At 39.8% G+C, this 22,956-nt stretch overlaps 1 protein-coding gene across 1 annotated transcript in view; it reads right to left on the reverse strand.

Moving 5' to 3' along the window:
• Positions 1–5,453: 5,453 nt before the first annotated feature.
• Positions 5,454–22,956, reverse strand: part of EPSTI1 (epithelial stromal interaction 1) — a 92,749-nt gene continuing 75,246 nt past the window's right edge. Inside the window, exons 10-12 of the mRNA XM_040991356.1 lie at positions 17,384–17,457; positions 10,627–10,726; positions 5,454–6,622 (exon numbers count right to left, since the gene is read on the reverse strand). Coding sequence (XP_040847290.1) covers positions 6,614–6,622; positions 10,627–10,726; positions 17,384–17,457 — 183 coding nt within the window. The 3' untranslated portion in view covers positions 5,454–6,613. The remainder of the gene's footprint in view (positions 6,623–10,626; positions 10,727–17,383; positions 17,458–22,956) is intronic.

A 22,956-nucleotide genomic window follows, 5' to 3' on the forward strand; every position in this document is an offset into this window, starting at 1 on the left:
CACTGAGTTCCCCTATATTACTGTAGTTCTTCATAAACAGTCATTTGTCCATCCTTGCGAGCATGGAAATGGCAGAGAGTCCAACATCCTATGGTCAAGATATAGTTAAAAGTTTCACTGGAAGTCCATCTTTGGTCTGGAAGCAGAGATGCATACTGCATTGTATCCTCACATCTGGATATGCTAGTCTGTATTACACAGTTAGTATACATCTCTTTAAATGAAAAGCCACAATACAAAATCAACAAAAGGAAGAAAAAAAGAAATTAAAAATGCCACAGTTTAAAAAAAAAATGCTACTGAATAACTAATGTGTTGCTGAAGAAATGATAAAGAAAATCAAGAATCTTCTTGAAGAAAATGATGCTGAAATATGAAGAACATCCTGGTAAAATAACAGAAAACTAAATCAATTAACAACCCACTGCTAAAATGACAGGATCAAATTACCACCCATTCATATTAACCCTCAATATAAATGGATTAAGTTCATCAAACAAACGTCATAGATAAGTAGACTGGATTTAAAAAAAATAAAACCCACCTATTTGTTGCCTATAGGAGATATATCTCACCAACAAAGACCAGCGGAAACTATATCTCAGGAATTTTGTGGGGTTTTTTTTAAGTTTTCATCTCTTCAGGACTATACTGTTTTAATAACATGGGGAAAACACTGGGGTGAAGAAATGGGGAAGGCAGAAGGAGAAATCCCTGAGCCCATAGAACTGTATCATTAAAAAATAAAAACAAAAAAAATTCACACCACCAGTTTGTCTAAGATTATCCTGTAATATAGATATGGATTTAAGGGATTTAGACACTAGTAAATGGCAGGCTAGAATCCCATATTTTCAAGCAACCCAGTTGTTCTTTCTCTTCCAACACACTACCATTCATGGAAATGCTGACCATCTGCGGGGATTAAAGGACAGACATTGCCAACACTCTATTTGTACAAATAGAAAAGGCCAGCTCTTTGGTTTGGGCTAACAGCTGCCATTGACAGGGCCTGGGGTTGTTCATAACGTCTGACCAGCTTGTCTCAACTCAGGTCTCTCCAATCTTTACTGTCACACCTGGGGTTGTGTCATAGTTGTGAGTAATCCCATAACACTAAGACAAGTTATTTCTAGGAGGTTTCTCTTCTCCTACATCTGAACTTCCACTTCCTTTCACACTGAGCAGCAACCCACATTTGTCCACTGATGCTCTGCCTTCCCGGCCACACTCACCACTGTCTCTGTAGCTCTATTTTTTTCTTCATCAATGTCCCCATATCCCACCAACCACTGCCAAATTTTTTTTTTTTCCATTTGTGAAAGTCTTACTCCTCCATCACATCTATTCATTTAACAATTCATCATTGGGTTATAGATGTGCTGGGTGCCACTCAACAAGAGAAAGCCCCAGACCAGGGCTCACAGCCTTAGAAAGTCTGAACTAACCCTACCAGGGCTCCTTTGTACTGAAATGCCACAGTTCGCCTATGTCACCACATCACCAGCAGAGAATTCACTAAGGATGTAAGTATGAAATTCACCTGTAACCTGTCACTGTCTACATTCAGTCCCTGAGAAGGTCCTGCTTGTTTATATTCCAAGTCCATAATCCCATTCCTGACTCCCCATCCACATCCATATACCACTCTCATGGGTCACCCGGCTAATAGAGTCACCTCCACCATCCTAAATGGTTCTTCTGACTCAGGACTTGCCTCCTTCAAATCTGTCTTCCACGGGACCGCTCATGATTTATGATTTACTTAAAACAAAACTCTGGATCCATTCCCTACTGATAACTTCTCCAAAGTTTGAGTTACTTGATAAGGCACACAAAACAGTTATACTGCATCCCTGTCACATACATCCCACTTATGGTATTTTTTCACAGTCCCTCTCTCCTCTTTTCCTCACATAATCAGTGTGTATCCCTAATTCAAATTAGAGCTAGAATGTCTGGTTTGTAACTTCGTGGTCTCCAAGCCTAGCCCAGTGCCTGGTGTATACTAGCACCTCCATAGGTTTCAAACTAAACTGGATTTTTGCTATTGTTTTATATGTGTGTGTGTGCGCACATATATATGTATGTATATTTTCATCTTTATATATATCTTCCATCTTAAGACATGCATATGTTTTTTATTTTGAGCTTTGACATTTTAATCTCACTTTTTCAGTCATAATTTGCATCTCCTGGGGTAGTCAGGATTACTTTAAAATGCTCTAGTTCTAGTTCCAGTCCTAGTTTTCTTCCTCCTCCTGAGACATGGTAGCATTTTATTTCTCTTACACCTTAGAGGCAGGGATTTGATCTGGCCAATGAAAGATGAACATAAACAGCAGGTGACATTTCCTGGGGAAAGCATCTAATTGAGAGTCCTTTAATTCAGCAGAAGAGATGTGCAGTGCAGTATATCTCCACTTCCTGGTGTGCTAGTCCGCATTACACAGTTCACCCATGAATATATGAATACACCCAATAAAACAGTTAAATATACCTTGACAATATGATACTAGGTTTTCTATCTTTGCCTATGCTTACTAATACCAGCATACACATAAATAGCAGAACATTAAACCTGTAACTGTTAATAAAGGGTTATACTACTGTAATGTTATGGGTGAAATGGCAGGGAGGGGAAATGAGGAGGGAGATTGAGGAGGGGAGGAATTCTTATAAAATTGTATCATTGAAATTACAATTTTTCAAAAACCTTAAGAAAAAAAGAATGCTTTTAATTGTCTCTTTGCCTTGCTGCAGGGCAAGTACAAGAGGACACAGAACCCTCGTTAGCTTGGGGCCTGGATTGAAATGTAGCATGATCCAGAACGTTACTAATCCAGGCAGATGTGAGGGATGATCTATTGTGGGCCCACAACCTAATCCATCCCGATTGTTCCATCTCCTGATGATACAATCTGTACCACACACCTTTGTTTCCATAGCACCATATTCAAGACAGACTGGAATATAAATAACACTATATAAGAATGCCGCTTTCCAATTTTTCTTAATTCACAATGTCCAATTAAAATATCAATGTCCGCTATTAACTATCTCTTGTTTTTGCTGTTCTCTCAGTGATAACACACACATGTTGGCACAACTATGGTTCCTAAAACACAACAATTAGATTTTTCTAATCAGCGCTTTGCCTTGTGCTGATGCCCTGAATGGAGGCTGAAATGCCGTCTTTGATGATGAACTGAATGTTTGTACAGCTCAGCCGTTCCTAATAGTGTCCAGGGAGGGAGGGTGGGGACGCCGAGCACATACTGTGCCGCTGAGCAGCTGCCACTGGGGTGGTCAGAACCAAGCTGCCCAAGACACGTGCATGCTGCAGGGCTGGTCACCCTGCACCCTCTGTCCCAGCAGACGGCAGGACAGCACGGCAATAAATATAATGCAAGTGCCCCTTCGTTTGCCTTTATGTACCTTGAAGCCTTCATCTTGGGGCAGATGATTCCGAGAGCATTTTTCCAAAGCCTCTATCCATGCTCCCTTTTGGAAGTCATGGTTAACCAATGGAAAGTCACAAAACGACAGGGTTCCAGAACAGAACTTCTTCCTTAGAGAAATGCCTTTCTGTGCATGTATTCTCAGTAATGCCTATGGTCTTGAAGAGAACATCTTTCCTCATGCAAATTTATTATATAACACTCCAATCTTGCTGCATTCATATCAGCATAGAACTAACTATACGCACTAGTTCATCCAGTTGAAAAAAAAAGAACCCTGCTGGCAATGTGTTCACCCACTGCGTGCAGTGCCAACGTGCCAGTTCTGGGTCCAAAGTTCTGGCTGCTCCACTTCCAATCCAGCTCCTTGCAAATTGCCCGGGAAAGTAATAGAAAATGGCTCAAGTGCTTGGGCCCCTGAACCCATGTGGGAGAACTGGAAGAGCTCTTGGCTCCTAGCTTTGGCTTTGCCCAGTCCTAACCCTTGCAGCCATCTGGGGAGTGAAGCAGAGCATGGAAGACCTTTCTCTGTCTCTACGCCTCATTCTGTAACTCTTCCAAATAACTCTTTTAAAAACTATCTTATTATTTTATTATTTTATATTATAAGCTCTGGGATTTTCCCTCCCATATATCCCCGCCTCCACTGATTTCCCTTACATTATTACAATAGCATACTCCCTCAGCAACAGTCATTAGTCCATCATTCTACTATTTAAGTGTATCCTAACATTGCAGGTATGGACAATGACAGAGTCCAACATCCTACTGTCAAGATATACTTAACCAGTTCCTTGGGAGTCCAACTTTGATTTGGAAGTAGACGCATGCTGCATAGTGTCTTGTGATTACCTGTGAATAAAACCTGGAAATTTTCAGTACACTTTTTCTTTTTATTGCTCACCTGTTTTATCTTAAGTTCCAATACACAAGCTATTTTTATAAATACTCATTTCTTCAGAGTTTTCTTTTTCTCAGAAAGAAAATATTTTAAACACATAATAATATTGAATGAAATTCTGAAATATCCTATCCCAAATTACCTACAGGTCAAGTTCCAATCCAGTTGGCCAACAGGGCAGATAAAACATGAAAAACAAAATGGTATCTTCTCAAAGACAGCCTTTCCATTGCTTTCATAGTTCCCTCTGTCCACATAGAACATTATTCAAGGAAGATGTTCAAAACCCACATGTGTGCTACTTTATCTCAGTCATGAAGCCATAATGTACATATCTGTACAATTTGAACGAACAAAGCAATGGAATAACACCTTTGTTTCCAAGAACAGTAACATCAGGCAGTGGAAAAGAAAATGATACCTACTTCCCTGAGCGTCCTCAATGAACACAGTCCTTTCCCCATGTGAGGCATAGGAAGGCCAGACATAAAAACGAGCACATGACTGCAAACAGGCCAGACTGGCAGGTGTAGGGCAGAAATGGCTGCAAAATGCCAGAGCAGTAAAATGCCCATGACAGCCATGCATGTAGTCAGCTTGGCCGTGTTTTCCACACAGGCAGAGGGATTTTGTTTTCCCCACGTAAGGCAGGGACAAGGATTGCAAATGGACCAAACGTTTTACATTGGTGTCAACAGCACTTACAGAGCTTCAGCTGGCACAGAAGAGGTAAACCAAGAATATCTGCATTATTATCCCCAGTGAAATGCCTGGCCACCATCTGCTCCCAGCTGCCCCTGCCCTACTCAGTGTGGCCTTTCTGCCATGTGCCCTTGCCCAGAGTGGAGGCTCCAGTCTGTGTCTTGGTTCATGAATTTTAAATCCCAATGTTTTCCTGTATTTAGAAATGTGAAAAGCTAATTTCAACAGAGCAACTGGTATCATAGATTTCTTAGTGCTACACAGTCTGTTAGTTGTATACTTACAGAATGATTTGCTCTTTGCAGACTTAATGCTTAGGCTGAACTCAGTACTTTCCTGTATAACATGAGGAGGGGTAAGAGAAGACAGGCTAGATTATGATGCATAAAAAAAATCAATATTTTTGTATTCTACAGTATATGCACTTGTTCAAGGTCACGGAAGCAAACAGAAAAGTCTATCGAATGAGCAATAGAAAATAGCAAAGCAGCAGCAAGTTTCTAAAACACCCACAAGCCACATAAGCCGTCAATGTCTGTGTCCAGTTGGTTTTCATTAAAAAAAAAAAAAACCTTTTAGGAAATAAACTGTCCCATTGCAAGCATCAGGAGAGTAACACTAGTAAGTAAATCAAGATCAAAGCAAGATCTAATCATGATCACAGTGGTTTCTGTCTAGTTTCATTTCATTTGAAAGAGAAAGATCTTCCATTTATGGATTCATTCTCCCTAAATAAGAGTCAGGGCTGGACCAGGCCAAAACCAAGAGCCAGGAACTCCTATCTGTTTCTAGAAAAGAAGCCAAATATCTGAGCTGCCACCTGCTGTCTCCCAGATGTGCACTGGCAGGAAGCTCTAATTGGAAGCAAAAGAGCAAGAACACAACAGCAGTGCTCTGAGATAGGACGTGAGCATCCCAAGTATGATGTCATCACCATGCTAAACACACACCTGCACAACACGGACCTTAAAGGAGAATATTAAAATGAGACCCCCCTCAAGAGAATAAAAATTCAAGAGCTGTTTAATAAAGCAACTAATTTATATAAAGTGACCAAGATTTATTTATATTTCATTTAAAAGAATATAAGACATTTCTTCTTTTGGTGATATTTGTACTATAAATTCAGGAAAATATCAAAAAGCCCTAGAATTTCCTCAAACCTCACCAGAGAATCAGTGGCTTAGAGAGATAAGCCTGCTAGCACCCACAGGTTTTACTAACCTGAGTGGATCAAGGGATTGCCCCCCTTCTTTGTCATATTAACAATGCTCCAATTACTCTTCCACTAACAGGCAAAACCAATTAGGAAAATAACATAACATTTCCCTGGCAGTGGAGGTTAACTATAAGTGCCGTAATCAGTTCTTAAAACCACGCATCCGTGATGACAGGAAGACGCCTATCGTCCCAGCCTGGTGAGGAGAGTGTGTGGGCAGCAGAAACCAAGGTTAAAGACACTGAGGTTGAACAAAATCACATTAAAGAATGGCATCACAGGAGGTTTTTCAAGGTCAGTTGACGAAGGCCAGATGGGAATGAACATTTCTCATTCACCCTAGGAGAAAAATGAGACAAAAATTAAGCATCAACAGCAACATTTAATTCTAAATCTCTGTTGTTCAAAACAAAATCTCTTTCAATTAAACAGCATTTTTTTCCACCATCAGGCTAAAATGATTCCTCTTTTAGTGGTTTAAAGGACTAACAAAATGATTTCATGCTTGTGACATGGCCTTTGGTTCACAAATGGCATCTGAAGAGTTCAATGGCTTGTAGAGTGACCTCTCTCTCATTGGCTGTGTCGGAGAGAGCCTCACAAGGGTCGCAAACACAGTGCTTCCATATGATGTCATCTGCCTCCACGTTTACAGCAAGGACAGGATGAACACATGGTGGAGCATAGCAATTTAAATGGAAATGAGGCAAGGAAAGCTAGTCACAGGAAGGTGACTTCTAAGAGAACTTAGAGGCAAAGACAGACCAATGAGTGAGTCCCAACCCCCGCCACGTGCAAATGGCCATGGAATTGGCACCAGACTTCCAGCACTACTTGGCCAAGCTACATTTGGGATACAGGTTACCACTGTTTGTTCTAACTAAAATCCTAGGTTGACTCCTAGGTCATGGGCAATGTTTATTCATCCTTGAAAACACGGATGTAGACCTCCCACAGCATTCCAAAAGTTCTCACCTACTTGTAGCAATTTTAAAAAAATTCACCCTAGGTGCCTCATGAAAACTAACAGGGGACTTTAGAACATCAAAACACGTTCTAAGGCTATAGAAGCAATTATACATTATTAAAGAGTAAATGGATAGGTTGAGTTATGTAAGCCTGGGATTTCAATATGTTTTAGAAAACAAATGTCTGTCTATCCATCATTTACACAGATTCTGTTAAGTGTCTATGTGACATTGCAAGAAACAGCTGCCTCTTTCTTTGGTGATCTTAATTATATCATGTTTGCTACCTTCCTTCTCTTTTCTGTCTTTAGCTTCTTTTCAGTTCCAATATTTCCTCCAAGACTCAGTCACGAGTTGGCTTCTAGGAAGCCCAAACCTCACCTACTAATGTCTAAATTGATGACACTTTCCTAATATATTCTAAATACCAACTTTGGTCTATTTGTCATTTGCAAAACATAACCTAAACAAAAGATTAGTTTATGGTTTCTCTTTGATCTTTTGTATGGGATGCTTCAGTGAACTGTTAATGTAGATATAAATGTTAATGTAGATATAAAATATTTCTTTGGGGTTGTACTTTAGGTTCAAAACTAATTCTTCCCCAGATCAATTTTATATATAATCTCTTTTGTTCTCTCCTAGAATCAAAAAGTCTTCCTTTGTATGCATAGGTTTTAATCCATATGGAGTTTATTTTGTGCAATGGTATTAGGAAGAGGCCTAATTTCATGTGAATGTTTAATTATCACAATTGTGAAGGAGTATTCTCCTGAAGACCTCCTCCTGCTTGACCTCTACTGAGATGCACAATGATTGCAGAAATGATGGGGTCTCCTAACTGCATATTACATTCAATACTTAACTAAGTTCCCACATCTATTATCTTAATCTGCACGAGTGCCTTGGCAACTTTTGGCTCTTTGCTTTACTTACAACATAGATAAACTGACAGGCTATTTGACAGCTCATCACATCCATCAACAAGCTATAATTTAACTTATTACGTAATATCTTTCCATTGAATTTTATAACATTTTTAACAAAGGGTCATGTGTACTTTTGGTTAGTTCTCTATAGTAGTACATCTTTTATTTTTTATGTAGAAACAAAATTATTTTTTATATATCTTACCAACATTCTTGAGCCTTATTGATAATTTGAATATAAATTTGCTTGGATTTTCTTCGTAGATAATGGTATCAACTGTGATTTATACTTATATTTCCTTTTCAATTTTGACTTACATCTGATTCAAAGGAAATGTTTTGGATGCATTTTCATTATTACACAGGATTTGGGTCCCTTTATTAGATGCAGGCATGTCCTCTGTATTTTGCCAAGATTTTTGTTACCATAAATGAGTACTGAAATTTATCAAATGTTTTCTAGCTCTTGAGATGATTATGTAGATTTTTCCCTGTAACTTATGGGATGAATTATCTCAGTAGTTTGTTTATGATAAACCACAGTTGTATTTCCAGGATAAATCCAATTTGATCGGGCTATATTGTGCTTCTCAAATAATCAGTCCTGAGGTGTGCGCTCCATGCCAGTTCAGATACCCCCTGGGACACCATCACGCTTTATCTGAGAGCCCAGGTTCAAGCCCTGACTGCTTCAGATTACGGCTTCCTGTTGTCATACACCTGGAAGGCAGCAGGTGTCCTTGCCCCCCCTGTGAGCGATCTAGGTTGAGTTCCTGGCTGCTGGCTTTAGTCTGGCCTGCTCCTAGCTGTTGCAGGCATTTGGGAAATGATATAATGGAGGGAAGATGTCTTTGTGTCTGCCTCTGACTTACAAATTGAAAATAGCTTTTCTTTAAAAACAAACAAACAAACAAACAAAAAAAGAGTATCAATACTGAGCCTGTCAAAATTTTGGGTCTTCTTTCAATCAATGAGTTACAAGGTGTATTTTTTCCCTGTACAGTCACTGTCTGATTTTCATTCAAACTTGCATTCACATGCTTACTCATTTTGGAGAATACTTGAAATATGAGAGAAGATTGTACTGTTTGGAAAACAGGAAAAAGTGCAGATAGAACATTGGGGTGAAGAGGATCAAAGTTTTAGACCTGGTAAGCTTGAAATGTCTGTTACATAGCTAAGTAGAGCTACTGAGGAGACAACTGGATACAAGTATAGAGACTGGAAGGAGCTCTAACTTAGAAAAGGAAATCTGGGAGTAACAAACATAGATAGCTGGTAAACAATTTTATATGACTGAATGAAGTCACTTAGGTTTACATTAAAATAAGGTCCTTTATGGACCTTGCCTTATCTTGCCTTTTGTCCCTAAGCCATAATGAGATAACGAGTTCAAGTGGTGAGTAGACAAATCTAGGGTGCGTTCTCTGCAACTTCACCTATGGTTAAATATCTTCAATATGTAAATTTTGGAAAATCCATCCACTGATTTTCATTAATAGATGCCTTTCAAGGAAAATTGCATGTAAGACTTCTCTCACAGACGAAAGATGGACTTGTCAAAAATGATTTTTTGGTTTTTTTTGGTTTTTGGGATTTTTTTTGCCCCTCAAGTATTTCTTCCAGAGTTTCCAGGTCAGCAAGTGCTCTGTTGTATATTTCCAGTTCAAACATTTCTATCTGCTCCTTCTTCCCCACTCGCTCTCCACCCACACCATTCTGCTGCCACATATATATTTTTAGTAAATACACAGGCACCAGAGTTTCAATTAAACAGTAAAACTGACAGAACTCAGGTTTTGATTCTGTACACGTTGCAGGCTTCACGACCACACAGCCTGAAGCCTTGGTCTTGCATCAGTAACAAACTGCACACACAAAATACGTAAGTCCCACACACACTACGGCACTGCCATAAGATTTTCTTCACAGATATATGTGAGGACTTCTCATTTTCAAGAAGTACCTTTTGATGTAAGGTTTTTTTTTAAAAAAAAAAAAGTCATTTTGTAGTGAAAAATTAAATACTGGTTTCTTCAATGTGCTAGTTTTACAAAAGGAATATGTTACTAGAGAATGCTTACAATTTTTATAACCACAGTTATTTCGAATTGTCCTGAAAAATAATAGCGTTCATTTGATTTTGTCATAGACTGGGGCAAGGAGGGATGAAAATCCCACATGTGCAAGGTCATCACGCTGGGGACCCAGGGCAGGAGCCATTTTTTACTATGATTGGCCAGAGCTGACGTCTGGACTTCCTTGTTTTCTCGCATGCTGTTGTGGAGTTTACAGAAAACACTCTGCCTGACTGCCCCATCACACAGCTGAACAGCATATCTAAAAAAACAAGACCTGGAAGAAGGCCACAACATATTTTTTTTTAAATTCTTGTTTTTATTCCTTGACTTTTAAAGATTTTTTTAAAGGGAAAAGAAAAACTCACCCAGCTGTTACCACTATTCGTATTCCAACAGCCTGCAGCCTGCCCGAGGCCACCTGCTTGACTTTTGCCTTGGAGTCGGTCCAGAAAAGCATTATTTACCCTTTAAAACAATGAGAAATGCGTGTAAGTAGAAAGCATGCTTCTGGCAATGAGATTTCAGAGCAGCTAATGTGCTGCAAAAACTCACTGTGGGGACTGCTTCCCCTTTCAGCTCAGAAGAAATCTGCAAAGCTTCTTTTTCACATTAACCATAGGCCATGCTATTAACAGACTTGTACTGTGGCTCATGCCAGGCTTGCTCGGGCCAAAGAGGGCACAGTTGCTTCTCTTCTAATTTATGTGTCTGAGAGACAAAGAAGAATGAGCTCCCACCTGCTCTTTCCCTCCCCGTATGTCCACAACTGCCCCTTTTGGGATCAAAGCCAGGAACCAGGAACTCAAATGGGATGTCTTCTGTGTGAGGCAGGGACTCAGTTACCTGAATCACCATGGCTGCCTCCGAAGGTCTATACTGGCAGAAAGCTAGAGTCAGGAGTTCACGCTGGATTTAAACCAAGGCACTTGATCCCAAACACTGGCATCTTGACCACTAGGCCAAAACATCACCCCGTGGGCATAAATGCTTCTTCATTCAGTTTCAATCCCTCACCTTCTACCAAGAATGCAAGAACCTTAGTCACTCAATTAACTGAATCTCCCAGGGCCACACCAGAAGTGAACCCCAAGGGCTGAGGAAAGATGGGAGCAACAGCAAGAACCAAAACGCAAAGACCCACACGTGGTTCTATGGCATTACTCATCCAAAACATATGCCCTAGTGTACCTTTTGTCAGTCATGCCAAGGAAAGCTGCAGAAGTTAAAAGGACAAGGCAAATGTAAGAGTAGAAGAAGAAGGAAATATCAGAAGGGAATTTAAATTTTCAAATGAAGGGCTGGCTGCTTCTCTTCTGATGTTCTGTAACACTTGCAGCAACCAATTTCATAAAGTTCAGCACATAGGAGGTAATACTGCCAGGAAAGGCAGGAACAGGGAGGATATTGTGGGGCTGTATGTTAAGCCACCATAAAGGACATGGGCATCCTATATAGAGTGCCAGTTCCAATCCCAACTAGTGGTTCATAAGCTCTAGAAGCAATAGATAATGGCCGAAGCACTTGAGGTTCCCACCACTCATGTTGAAGATTCAGATGGAATTCCAGGTTCCTGGCTTTGGACTAGCCCAACTTTGACCTTGTGGCAATTAGGGGAGTGAGCCAGCAGATGAAAGCTCTCTTTCTGTCATTTTGGCATACAAATAAATAAATAAACTTTAAAAAAATTATCACAAATACCAGGCCAAGAACTAATATATTCTATTGCTAGAGCTGTTTGTTTAGATGTCCATTTCATAATTAATAATTAGTCCAAATAATTACTTTATGGACTTCTCTGTCTCATACTTAAATTTTCAATTAAAAAATGTGAAGGCAAAAACCATATTCTGTGTTGCCCATATATGGCTGAGTAGTTAGGAACTTGGAAGCTAGGGAAATAGCATTGCATTAGGAACAGAGTATAGCAACACACTGCTTAGTGAAATGGAAATTCATTTTAAGAAATGTGTCCTTAAGCAAACCCGTCATTGGGCAAACATCACAGAGTGACTTGATGCCAATCTGGGCACTGTAGGCATTTATAACACAATGTTTGTATATGTAAACATATCTACATAAAAAAAGTGTAAATCCTCTAAGCGATCAGAATTTTTCAGCTCCATTACCATCTTACAGGACAACTGGATAGGCGCTGCCCATCACTGACCAACACATCAAATCTGCATATACACAGACATGCACATCTGTGCTTAGGAATGGTGGAAATAAGACTAGGAGCTCCTTTGAGGTAGAACCACAATGTCTGGTACACAGCAGGCCTTCAGTACAGGTTAACAGGCAGAAGTGAAGATGGGAACCAGTGGTATCAGCCTCCTTTTCAGTCATAAAGATTGGCAAAGAGTCATGGCCAATGGCCACAAGCTAACAACAGTGGGAACTTTAAGGAAGATAATGGCTGTGTGCTACAGAGAGCCTGCAGGCCACTTATTGGTGCTTGCTCAGTGTTTAGATGCTGAGCCTATGTCAACCCAGTTGAACTCCCAGTTACTGAGCTACTTCACATCCATCAGGCAGTGGTGATGTATCAGCTATCCATGAGCTGCCCCGTCACCCCCAGCCTTGCCATAAATGTCACTCAAGCCCAGTCATTGCAGACTGCAAAGAGTTAAGTCTCCTCTCAATCTCTCAGCATGCATACTTGAGAGTATTTTACGACACCTCCCCCCCCCCCCCAAGACCTGAATGTTCAGCAAGCAGAAACTTACCCTGATCCCTGCTCAGCAACGCACCTGGTCTTTTATCCAGTCTTACAGTCAGTGCTAGGGATGCTTTTATCCAGTCTTACAGTCGGTGGTAGAGATGGGCTTTCTCAGTATATCACACCACATTCCACTCTGTGTCCAAACCATGGGAGATCTTGTTTGTGCTACCTCCAAAACACATCCTGAGCTCGCCTATTTCTTTCCATCAAATGGCACCTAGTTCAGACCACAGTCATCTCTCACCTTTCTACTGCATTCATTCCCCTCTCTGTAATCCATTCTCCACACGGGAACCTTACTCAGGTCAAGAAGACATCATGTCTGTTTTTCTTTTTCTTCTTTTTTTTTTTTTGTAATCTCTCATGATTGGTCCGAAATCATTGGCATACACAATCATGCATTGCCTTGTTCCCTGCCTTATTGCATATTATTCTCCTTGGGCCTCAAAAAGCTCAAGCTGATTCCTACTTTAGTCTTTGCACTTGCTTCTATCCCTGATATTGAGGAGCTAATGGAGTGGGGGGCTCATCCATGTACATTTCTGCCCCCAATCTCCGTGTGGCTGCTTTCTCCCTGTCCTTGGATGCTACCTCTTCAGTGAGCCCTTTCTAAATCATCTATCACCTCCACTTACTTGTCCCCTTACCATCACTCTGATATGGGTCTCCTATCCGAAATCATCTGAATGTTCAATTACCGACTTCTGTGTCTCTCTCCTGTCAGGCTTTGCTCACTCTTACTCCCGTCAGAGTATGCACCAGCAGTGTAAATACTGAACAAATGAATCTTCCAGGCACCTGGTCTCCACCTCTGCCTGCGGCAGTGACACCAGCTACAGCTGCTGCTCTCCATTCATTGTCACCACGAGGGCTAACAGCTGCTCATAAATACACAAGGTAATAGGGGTCACTTCTGACCATAAGTCACTAGGAAGATGTCCCCGAAGCTGAGCTCTTCTTAATACTTTGGAGGTACCCTCTACTGGACCATCCTCTGCAATATGAATCAGTCAGAGACCATGAGTGGAAAAGAGATTCTCTTGGTTCCCATCAAGAATCAAAGAAGGCTGCAGAAGTTCCAGCTTGTGGTAGTGTTTATTAATTTTAAATAATATTTGCATTTTATTACTTTCCAGTGTGACCTCTGGGTTTCCACCCAAGGGTTAATTTAGATTTTTATAAAGTGCATTTGGAGATGGACCCAATCTCAGTAAATCACTTCTGATCATTCTAGGGCTTATCTCATGGCCCAGACTCCTTCAAGCCCTTGACCTTGGGGCTCTGTCTTTCCTCTGTGGATTTCCTACATCTGTCTTTCACTCAAATAACCATATTTGGACATATTCAAGTGTAATGGGATCAGGATATGTTGAGAAGCTTACTACAAATCCCACAAGCTTTTGAATATAAAATGCAGAGTTGAGTTTGCTGTGCGATGAACTTCTGAGCAATGGAAAGCCCACTGCATTTTTGACACTAGTGGAAAACCTAGCTTACTTCCACCACATCCACATTATATTGTGTGTTGCTGTCCTAAGAAATTCTAGACATGGCAGTTTTCCACAAGAATTTATTGACTATTGTCATATAACATGGGAATGCCCACTGTAAACTTGAACTATAACACAAATGAAAGCTCTTTTCAAAAGATGTGCTAAGGAAATAGAATAGCCATCTATTAAATCCTGGTGAGTAATTTCAGAATTAATGTCTAAGTTTCCTATCCAGAGAAATTTCATCATGAATTGAATCTAGATTTACCTTGAACTTAATCAATAAAAAAAAAATAGCAAACAAAAAAAGATCAGGTATTCAAAATAAATAGCTCCACTAGTTTTAGGTATTTAGTGGCATGAAAATAAAATTTAAACTGAGAATCAAGCTTTCAAAAATGGAGTGGATGGTGGGTTTTGGCTTAGTGGGCCCAGCACGGTGGCCTAGCAGCTAAAGTCCTTGTCTCGCATGTGCCAGGATCCCATATGGGCACCTGTTCTAATCCCGGCAACCTGCTTCCCATCCAGCTCCCTAATTGTGGCCTGGGACAGCAGTGGAGGATAGGCCAAAGCCTTGGGACCAGGCACTAGCGTTGGAAACCAGGAAGAGGTTCTGGGATCCCGGCTTCAGATCAGCACAGCTCTGGCCATTGCAACCACTTAGGAAGTGAATCATTGTACACAAGATCTTCCTTTCTTTCTCTTCTCCTGTCTGTATATTTGACTTTCAAATTTAAAAAAAAAAAGTTTAAAAAAAATGTCCACGTCTCACACTGCAGTGCCTGGGCTCAAGTCTCAGCTTAGACTCTGCTTCATAACTACGGTTTCCTGCTAATGTGAACCATGAGAGTAAGAGGGGTAACAGGGCGTAACTTAAGGAGTTGGGTTCTTGCTTTCTACACGGGTGACCTGCACTGCATCCCAGCTCCCACTTCAGCCCCAGTCCAGCCTCAGTCACTGTGGGCATGTGGGGAGTGAAGCAAAAAATGGAACACCTCTGTGTCTGCTTCTCTGTCTCATTACTCTCAAATAAATAACTAAAAAAAAAAAATTATATATATACATATATATAGTTGTTTATATATACATTCCTATGCCAAAAAGTGATCATTTTCCTACAAATGATTTACTTGGACTTTTATTGGGCACCCATCAAAAATTAAGTTATTAGTGATGGCATCTATTAATGCAACATATTGCTATCTTTAACAAATTTAAAGTCTTACAACCCAATTAATCCTCAGAAACCCAGAGAATAATGAGTTACTACTAGCAAACAACATTATGTAAATTCCATACCAAGGCTTTAAAAAAACAAACAAACAAAAAAAAAACCAGAAAGCCTTTCAGAAACAAAATAGAAGCCAATTTAAAAAGACTGATTTGTTGTTTAGTTTATAATAAATAGGCAGCCAGCAGTCTTGTTGCTCCCCAAAATCTTTTTTTTTTTTAGTTTTTTAATTTTGACAATCCTTACAAATTTAATTGGGGCAAAAAAGGTTCAAGGCCTAAAGTGCTCCCCAAAATCTAACTCCTCAAAAGAGCCCAACCCGAGGGCCAGAGCTTTGATGCTCATTAAACCAAAGATGAACATGTGTATTCATGTACAACATTTAAAAACTCTTCTGCCTGAACTATGGTGGCAGCATGGTCAAAAGAACATAAGTGTCTGTACAGAATAATGAGACCAGTCAGAATTGGGTGCTTCCACCCAACATTTTGTAAAGTCCCTTATTTTCAAAATGAAACCATCATAGCTTAACAACACATTTTAGTGATAGCAAGAAGGCTATACGTAAGACATGATATTCACATGCAAAACAATTTGCTCCTATAAATCACAACAGCCCTTCCATTAAACTCCCCAAGACACTCAAGCATGCCCTCAAAAGACAGAGATTTATCTCAAACAATGCAGAGATTATTTTGCAGTATATTATTTAATATGCAACATATTATTTAAATATGCTGGCTGATGGCACTGACTTTGAAAGTAACATCCTATGGGGGCTCTCCATGACTAACATCCTACATGATCTGATAAGACAGGGAATACTGACACTATCAAAATTACTTAATGGTTCTATCTTAAGATTTTTTCCCTTAATGTGTTAGTCACTATATAATGATTTAGTGAATTTTTGTCTCAGCTTTTGTACTCAAGCATGAATATCAAACTATCTATACTAATTCAGTTCTCCTAAAGTGGCTTGCAAATATCAAAGCATCATTCTAAAGGGTTATAGTGCTTTGCCCCATGCAAAGCAAAGTGAATCACCTAAATAAACACATACCTTGGGGGAGCACGAGTCAATTTCCTAACATGAATTTAACATGCAATTTAATCAGGAAAATTGGAAATTGTGTGCCTGTAGTTGTGTATGGACACACATATATGTATACACAGATACGCAGCAGTGTGTATATTTTACACATACACTATTCCCTAATAAGAAAGATTTAAAGATCACATGGGTCATTGAACCTAATGGTTAAAACTCTCCTTGGAACACCCATACCCTACATCAGATCTGAGTTCAAGTGCCTCGTCCACTCCTAGCTATCACATCCCTAGTTCCTGCTAATATGCAGCCTGGGACGCAGCAGGAGACGGCTCGTGCACCTGAGTCCCTGCAAACCACGTGCGAGACATTCACTGAGTTTCTGGCTCCTGTTTTGGCCTAGCCCCGTCCCAGCCATGTGGGGATTTGGAGGATGAAACAAGAGACGAAAACTTCCTCTCCCTCTTTCTCAGTCTTTCAAATAAATTATAGAAAAATCTTAAATAAATGTAATATGGATTACGAAATTATATTTAGTATAACTATAGTGCTTTCCTAAAGCATTGCAAAAATCTTATATGTAATTGATTTAACTATAAATGCTTATTTTATAGGCCAGTTGTACCTCCTTTGTTCAGACTGGTGCATTTTGGCTCTTTCTTCCTCTTGCTGCTGTCGCTTAAGTTCCAGTAATTCACTCTAGGAACAATAAAAGTTTAAAAATATGGTTTTCAATTAACAGAGTTGTACAGGAGACACCAAATCAATTACATATTTAACCTTAGTTAGCATAATATTTCAGTTTTGAAATTTTTATTTAAGTACTATTTGGATGTGATTTTATTTTCGCATATAAGTAGGTAGCAAAAAATAATTGTGGCTTAGTAAAACAGAATAGCTTGGTGAGCATAAAATTGTTCCATTAAAAAGTCCATGTCCATGGCCAGGAGTCCAGACTGAGGGCTAACACACACACGGGGGAAACACAATGGGAATCGAAGTCATCTGTGTCTTACAAAGAAACACACATTAGATTAGTTCCTTTAGGAATATCATAGGATATTATTTGGGGCAGTTCACTAGCATTTCCTTGCTAATACAATCATGGTGACATTTATGAATAGAAACCTGGATTCAATTCTGTGGCGCAGTTCTGTTGGTAAAACACCAGCCTTCCTGGACAGTAAACACTTGTCAGGTGTGGAATAATTGCTTCTAGCTCCCACGGAACTTTGGACTCCCTAAAGTAGATACTTCAATTAAATAACTCACATTCCTATAGCTAAATCTCTACTTTCTAACACTCCGATTATCTTCCCCCGAGAGGCCACTCCTTCCAGACTCAGTTACTGTGTTTACAGCATTATACCAAAGCACTTTGTCCAGGATGCTAACTACCAGTTTGAGTTTTAATCCCATTTCAAAGACATTTAAAAAAAAAAGCAGAAAGAAAGAAAAAAGAATAATGAATCCAAAATATAAATCCAACCCTGAGTCACAGAGATTTTCTGGCAGAGAAAACATTGTCATATCTTGATAAATACATACCTATAAAAAATGGTGGTGGTGGTTTTCATTAGCCCCTAAAATGCTGACAAGTGTAAAATACGATCAAGATTCAGACTGATATTGTTTTTAAAAACTGTATTAAAAGGCTACCCAATACTCTTTAGTTTTCAAAGACTTGTTCCTTAAGCTGCTACATTCCAAATCTACCGCTCATCGCTCCCCAAAGCACACTATTTAATACTGTCTCCTCTATAGCATTCACAAGGGACAATCAGGAAGTTTTCAAATATTCACTTTCTCAGCAAGCATCTGCTTGGGTTTTTTTTTTTAAGCTTTATTTATTTTCATTACAAAGACAGATATACAGAGAGGAGGAGAGACAGAGAAAGATCTTCCGTCCAATGATTCACTCCCCAAGTGAGCACAACGGCCGGTGCTGTGCCAATCTGAAGCCAGGAACCAGGAACCTCTTCCAGGTCTCCCACATGGGTGCAGGGTCCCAAGGCTTTGGGCCGTCCTCAACTGCTTTCCCAGGCCACAAGCAGGGAGCTAGATGGGAAATGGGGCCGCCAGAACTGGAACCGGTGCCCATATGGGATCCCGGGGCGTTCAAGGCGAGGACTTTAGCTACTAGGCCATGCCGCCAGGCCCTCAGCAAGCATTTGTTAAGCACTTAGATGCCAACCATTATGTCAGAATCTCACTTTTCCCACAATGCCATAAAGTCCTTTGATTTTCATGTTTACCAGTGTATGCACATTGTCTCAAAAAAGAATTCGAAGCATCTGTACTATTAACTGGCACTACTGAGGTGTGTACCCAAGTAAAAGCTCTCTCCCTCTCCCCCAACTCCTGCAACCAGTTTTAATAACTGGGTGCTGTTATACCTGTCAATTACATCCCTCACAGCAGGCAGGTTTGCTATTTCATATTTTTAAATTACATTGATTTTTTACTTCCTTCTGTGAGTAAGACTCCTATTTCTATTATTACCTCCACCTCTACCCAACTCCCCCAGCCCCGGAGTACCCTTACCCTTTGCTCGTTTGAAGCACTCCATGTGTTGAGGGAAGGGATCTAGGGATGGGATAGCTCCTCATTTAGCTTCCAAGTCATCCTCTGCTTTCCTCTCTGGCCTTCAGAGGAACCAGGACCCACAGTTCCTGCACTTTAACCCGCTTGTGCCTGCTTCTTGTACTGAGTCACTGACCACTGACTGGCCTTTCACTTTCTGGTTTCAAACGTCTTTGTTTATATCTCTTAGTACTGTAAACACTTGGCCTGTACTTTCTCTTTTTTAATTGTTTCTCTTGTCTTTTTATTAAAATTCTGTGTTTTCTTTTTAGTGGGATATAGAGAGAGAAGTTCTGGACATTATCAAGTGAGATGTTTTTGAAGGATAATGTTTAACCAAATAAACTTTAGCATCAGTAAATGAAGATGTTAGTAAAATTCAGTTACTGAATGTTTGACAACTTTCAAAGTCAACAGGTAAGTAAGTTATCATTTGGTTATTAATAGGCAGCAGAGGCTGGCACTATGGCTCAGCCAACTAAGGCCCCACCCGCAATGTTAGTACGTCGAATCCCAGTGCTAGTTCAAGTCCAGGCTACCTCATTTATGGTCCAGTTCCTTGCTAATGTATCTGGAAAAGCAGTAAAGAATGGCTCAAGTACTCAGTCTCCTGCCATCCACTGAGAGCCCTGGACACCTGGCTTCTGCCTGGACCAGCAATTATGGTCATTTGAAAAATGAACCAAGAAATGATACACCAATGCAGGAGAGAGGATTGAGTGAATGACAATGGACTACCTGATTACCAAGGACAAAAATCAATGCTAGATCCTTCACTTTTATACACAAATAAATTTTATGGAGATCTAAGATTTGGACTTTTGGTAGAACTAAAAGTTCACAAAGAAAGCATACATTTATTTTAAACTCAAGTGAGGAATGTTCAGAAATAATAAAAGAGAAGGGATTGAGTCAAAATTTCTATCAGTAAAATATATTATGAACAAATAACCTAATAAATTTATGACACACGTGGATAATTCAGTGCTCATTCATTGATTCACCTGTGCCTGGGCACATATGACTAGCCTGGCATGGAGGCATATGATAGGGTTACAGTGGTGAGGAAGATGAGCCCACTGCTGCTTAAGGATTATACTACAGAGAAAGGAGTAAGAAAATATCCACCTGTGGTTCATGCACAGGAATTATACAGATGTGAGCTTCAGTAGCCGAATGATCATTTTATACAATATATATTTCATATTTTAAATTTTTAACTGGTAAGTAGAAACTGAATATATGTATAGGGCATCATGTATATATCTTACATATCTGATAGATACATACATTGTGTAATATTAAATGAGCATTAAGACAGAGGAAATGAAGAATGGAAGGAACAGAAGGGCAAAAGGGAAGGGAAGGGAAGGGAAGGAAAGAAAGAACGGGAAAAGGAAAGGAAAACAAAAGCAAAAAAGGGGAAGGAAAATATTCTAAATATATGTACGATAGAACTCCAGAAATTCTTACTTCTACCTCACTTTTACTTAGTAACTATGGAATCTTTACTCCCAACATCCCTGCCCTTCTACACTCCCCAGTCTCTGATAACCACCATCACTATATTTCTAATATCTGATTTTTATGAGAGCAACTTAAGATGCTAAATATGAGTTAAAACAAGCAGTATTCACCACTGTGCCAGGTTCATTTGACCTAAAAAAAATGACTTCCAGTCCCATCCATGTTGTTGCAAGTGACAGTTCATCCTTTTTTATGGATTAGCAGTATGCCGTGGCGTGCATCTATCACATTTTCTTCACGCATTGTTGTGATGGACATCAGATTATTTCATTTGTTGACTAATATAAATTGTTCTGCTGCAACCACCAGGTGCACAGCACTCTCTTTGACAGATTGGTTTCATTTCCTTTGGATTTATACCTAGTAGTGGAATTGCTGGAACATACTGTAATCATGTGTCAAAATTTCTGAGGCACCTCCATATTGATTTTCCAAAATGACTTACTAATTTACATTTCATCAACAGTGTATAAGTGTTCCTTTCTTCCACATTCTCTCTGGCACTTTTGTCTTCTTAGTAATAACCATAGTAACAAGAATGAAGTATTGTGTCATTGTAGTTTTTATTTATGTTTCCCTGGTGATTAACTAAGCTGAATATTTTTCAGGTACCCTCTTAACCCTGTACACGTCTTCTTTCAAAAAATTATCTATTTAGATTTCTTGTGGATTTTTGAGACTAAGGCTCAGCGAAGGTTTACGGAAGTCACTAAGGGCCTCATATAAACCCATGAGGCAAAGGCAACAACCAGAGGGAAACGGGGCCAAAGTTGGAACAGATTGTTTGCAGATAACCTCCAGGTGACCTGTAAACTCAAAATGCTCATCATCAGAAAAGTCTGAGATAGAATCAGGTCCATTCAAATGCTTTGGCAGAGTGTCCATATTAGTGAAAGCTAACTTACTTTTTGGAAGACAATTTATTAATGACCAGTTTCGTACAACGTTGTTTTTGTCATTTGCAGAAGGATTCAAAGATTTATGTATATAAGGGTTCACAGATACATTATGGAGAAGATAGAAGCTCAAGGTACAATTTTAAAACTACAGTTAGACTATCAACACAATGGAATATTATGGAATAGTTACAAAGAAGGTGGCAGATCCACTGTTGGGGTAGGTTTGCAAGATCTATGGAGAGATCTCGAAGAGCTATTAAGTGATAAAAGACAAAATCAAGGGCTAGCGCAGTAGCTTAGTGGCTAAAGTCCTGGTTGCCTGCACTGGAATCCCATAATGGGTACCAGTTCCTATCCCAACTGCTCCACTTCCCATCCAGCTTCCTGCATGTGACCTGGGAAGGCAGCCAAGGATGGCCCAAAGCCTTGGGACCCTGCATCTGTGTGGGAGACCTGAAAGAGGCTCCTGACTCTTGGCTTCCAATCGGCTCAATTTCAGCTGTTGTGGCCACTTGGGGAGTAAACCAGCAGATGGAAGATCTTTCTGTCTCTCCTCCTTGCTGCATATATGATTTTCCAATAAAAATAAATAAATATTTTTTTAAAAGACAAAACAGAGTAGTTTTATGTAAATGGAGACATATATATATGTGTGTGTGTGTACATATATCCATTTCAACTTTATGTGTTGGTATGCATCACATGTAAGAATTTTTTTAGAAAAATGCATAAGGAAATGTTAACTATAATTGCCACTGGGACACAGAACTTGGCATGTGAATGGGCATGCTTTGTTTTTTTTACTTTGATCCATCTCACATATGATTTTTTCATACAAGGATTTGTTCCTGGTGTGGGAGGTCTTCAATGTCTCGCTATGCTTCTCTTTATTTAATCCAAATAAACACATAGTCTTTAACATTTAGAGATTTAAAGAGGACAACACTACATTATTAAGCTGAAGACTGATGAGGAGAAACAAAGGAGAGGGGAAGAATTTAACACGGAGCATTCTATTCCAAGGGCAAGGACAGAGGAACAGGGCCAACTGGAAGGGAAGTAGAGGCAAGGAGCTGATGAGGCATCGCCATGCAGGAGCTCTGTCCAGAAGGCCGGAGGGGAGCCCCAGGCATCACGGTACTTAGCTCCTTCTCCAACACCAAGAAGGATCATTTCAGGCAATTAATTT

The sequence above is a fragment of the Ochotona curzoniae genome, unplaced genomic scaffold, assembly GCF_017591425.1.
Source record: "Ochotona curzoniae isolate NIBS_2020 unplaced genomic scaffold, NIBS_Ocur_1.0 contig_64, whole genome shotgun sequence".
Classification (NCBI taxonomy): Eukaryota; Metazoa; Chordata; class Mammalia; order Lagomorpha; family Ochotonidae; genus Ochotona; species Ochotona curzoniae.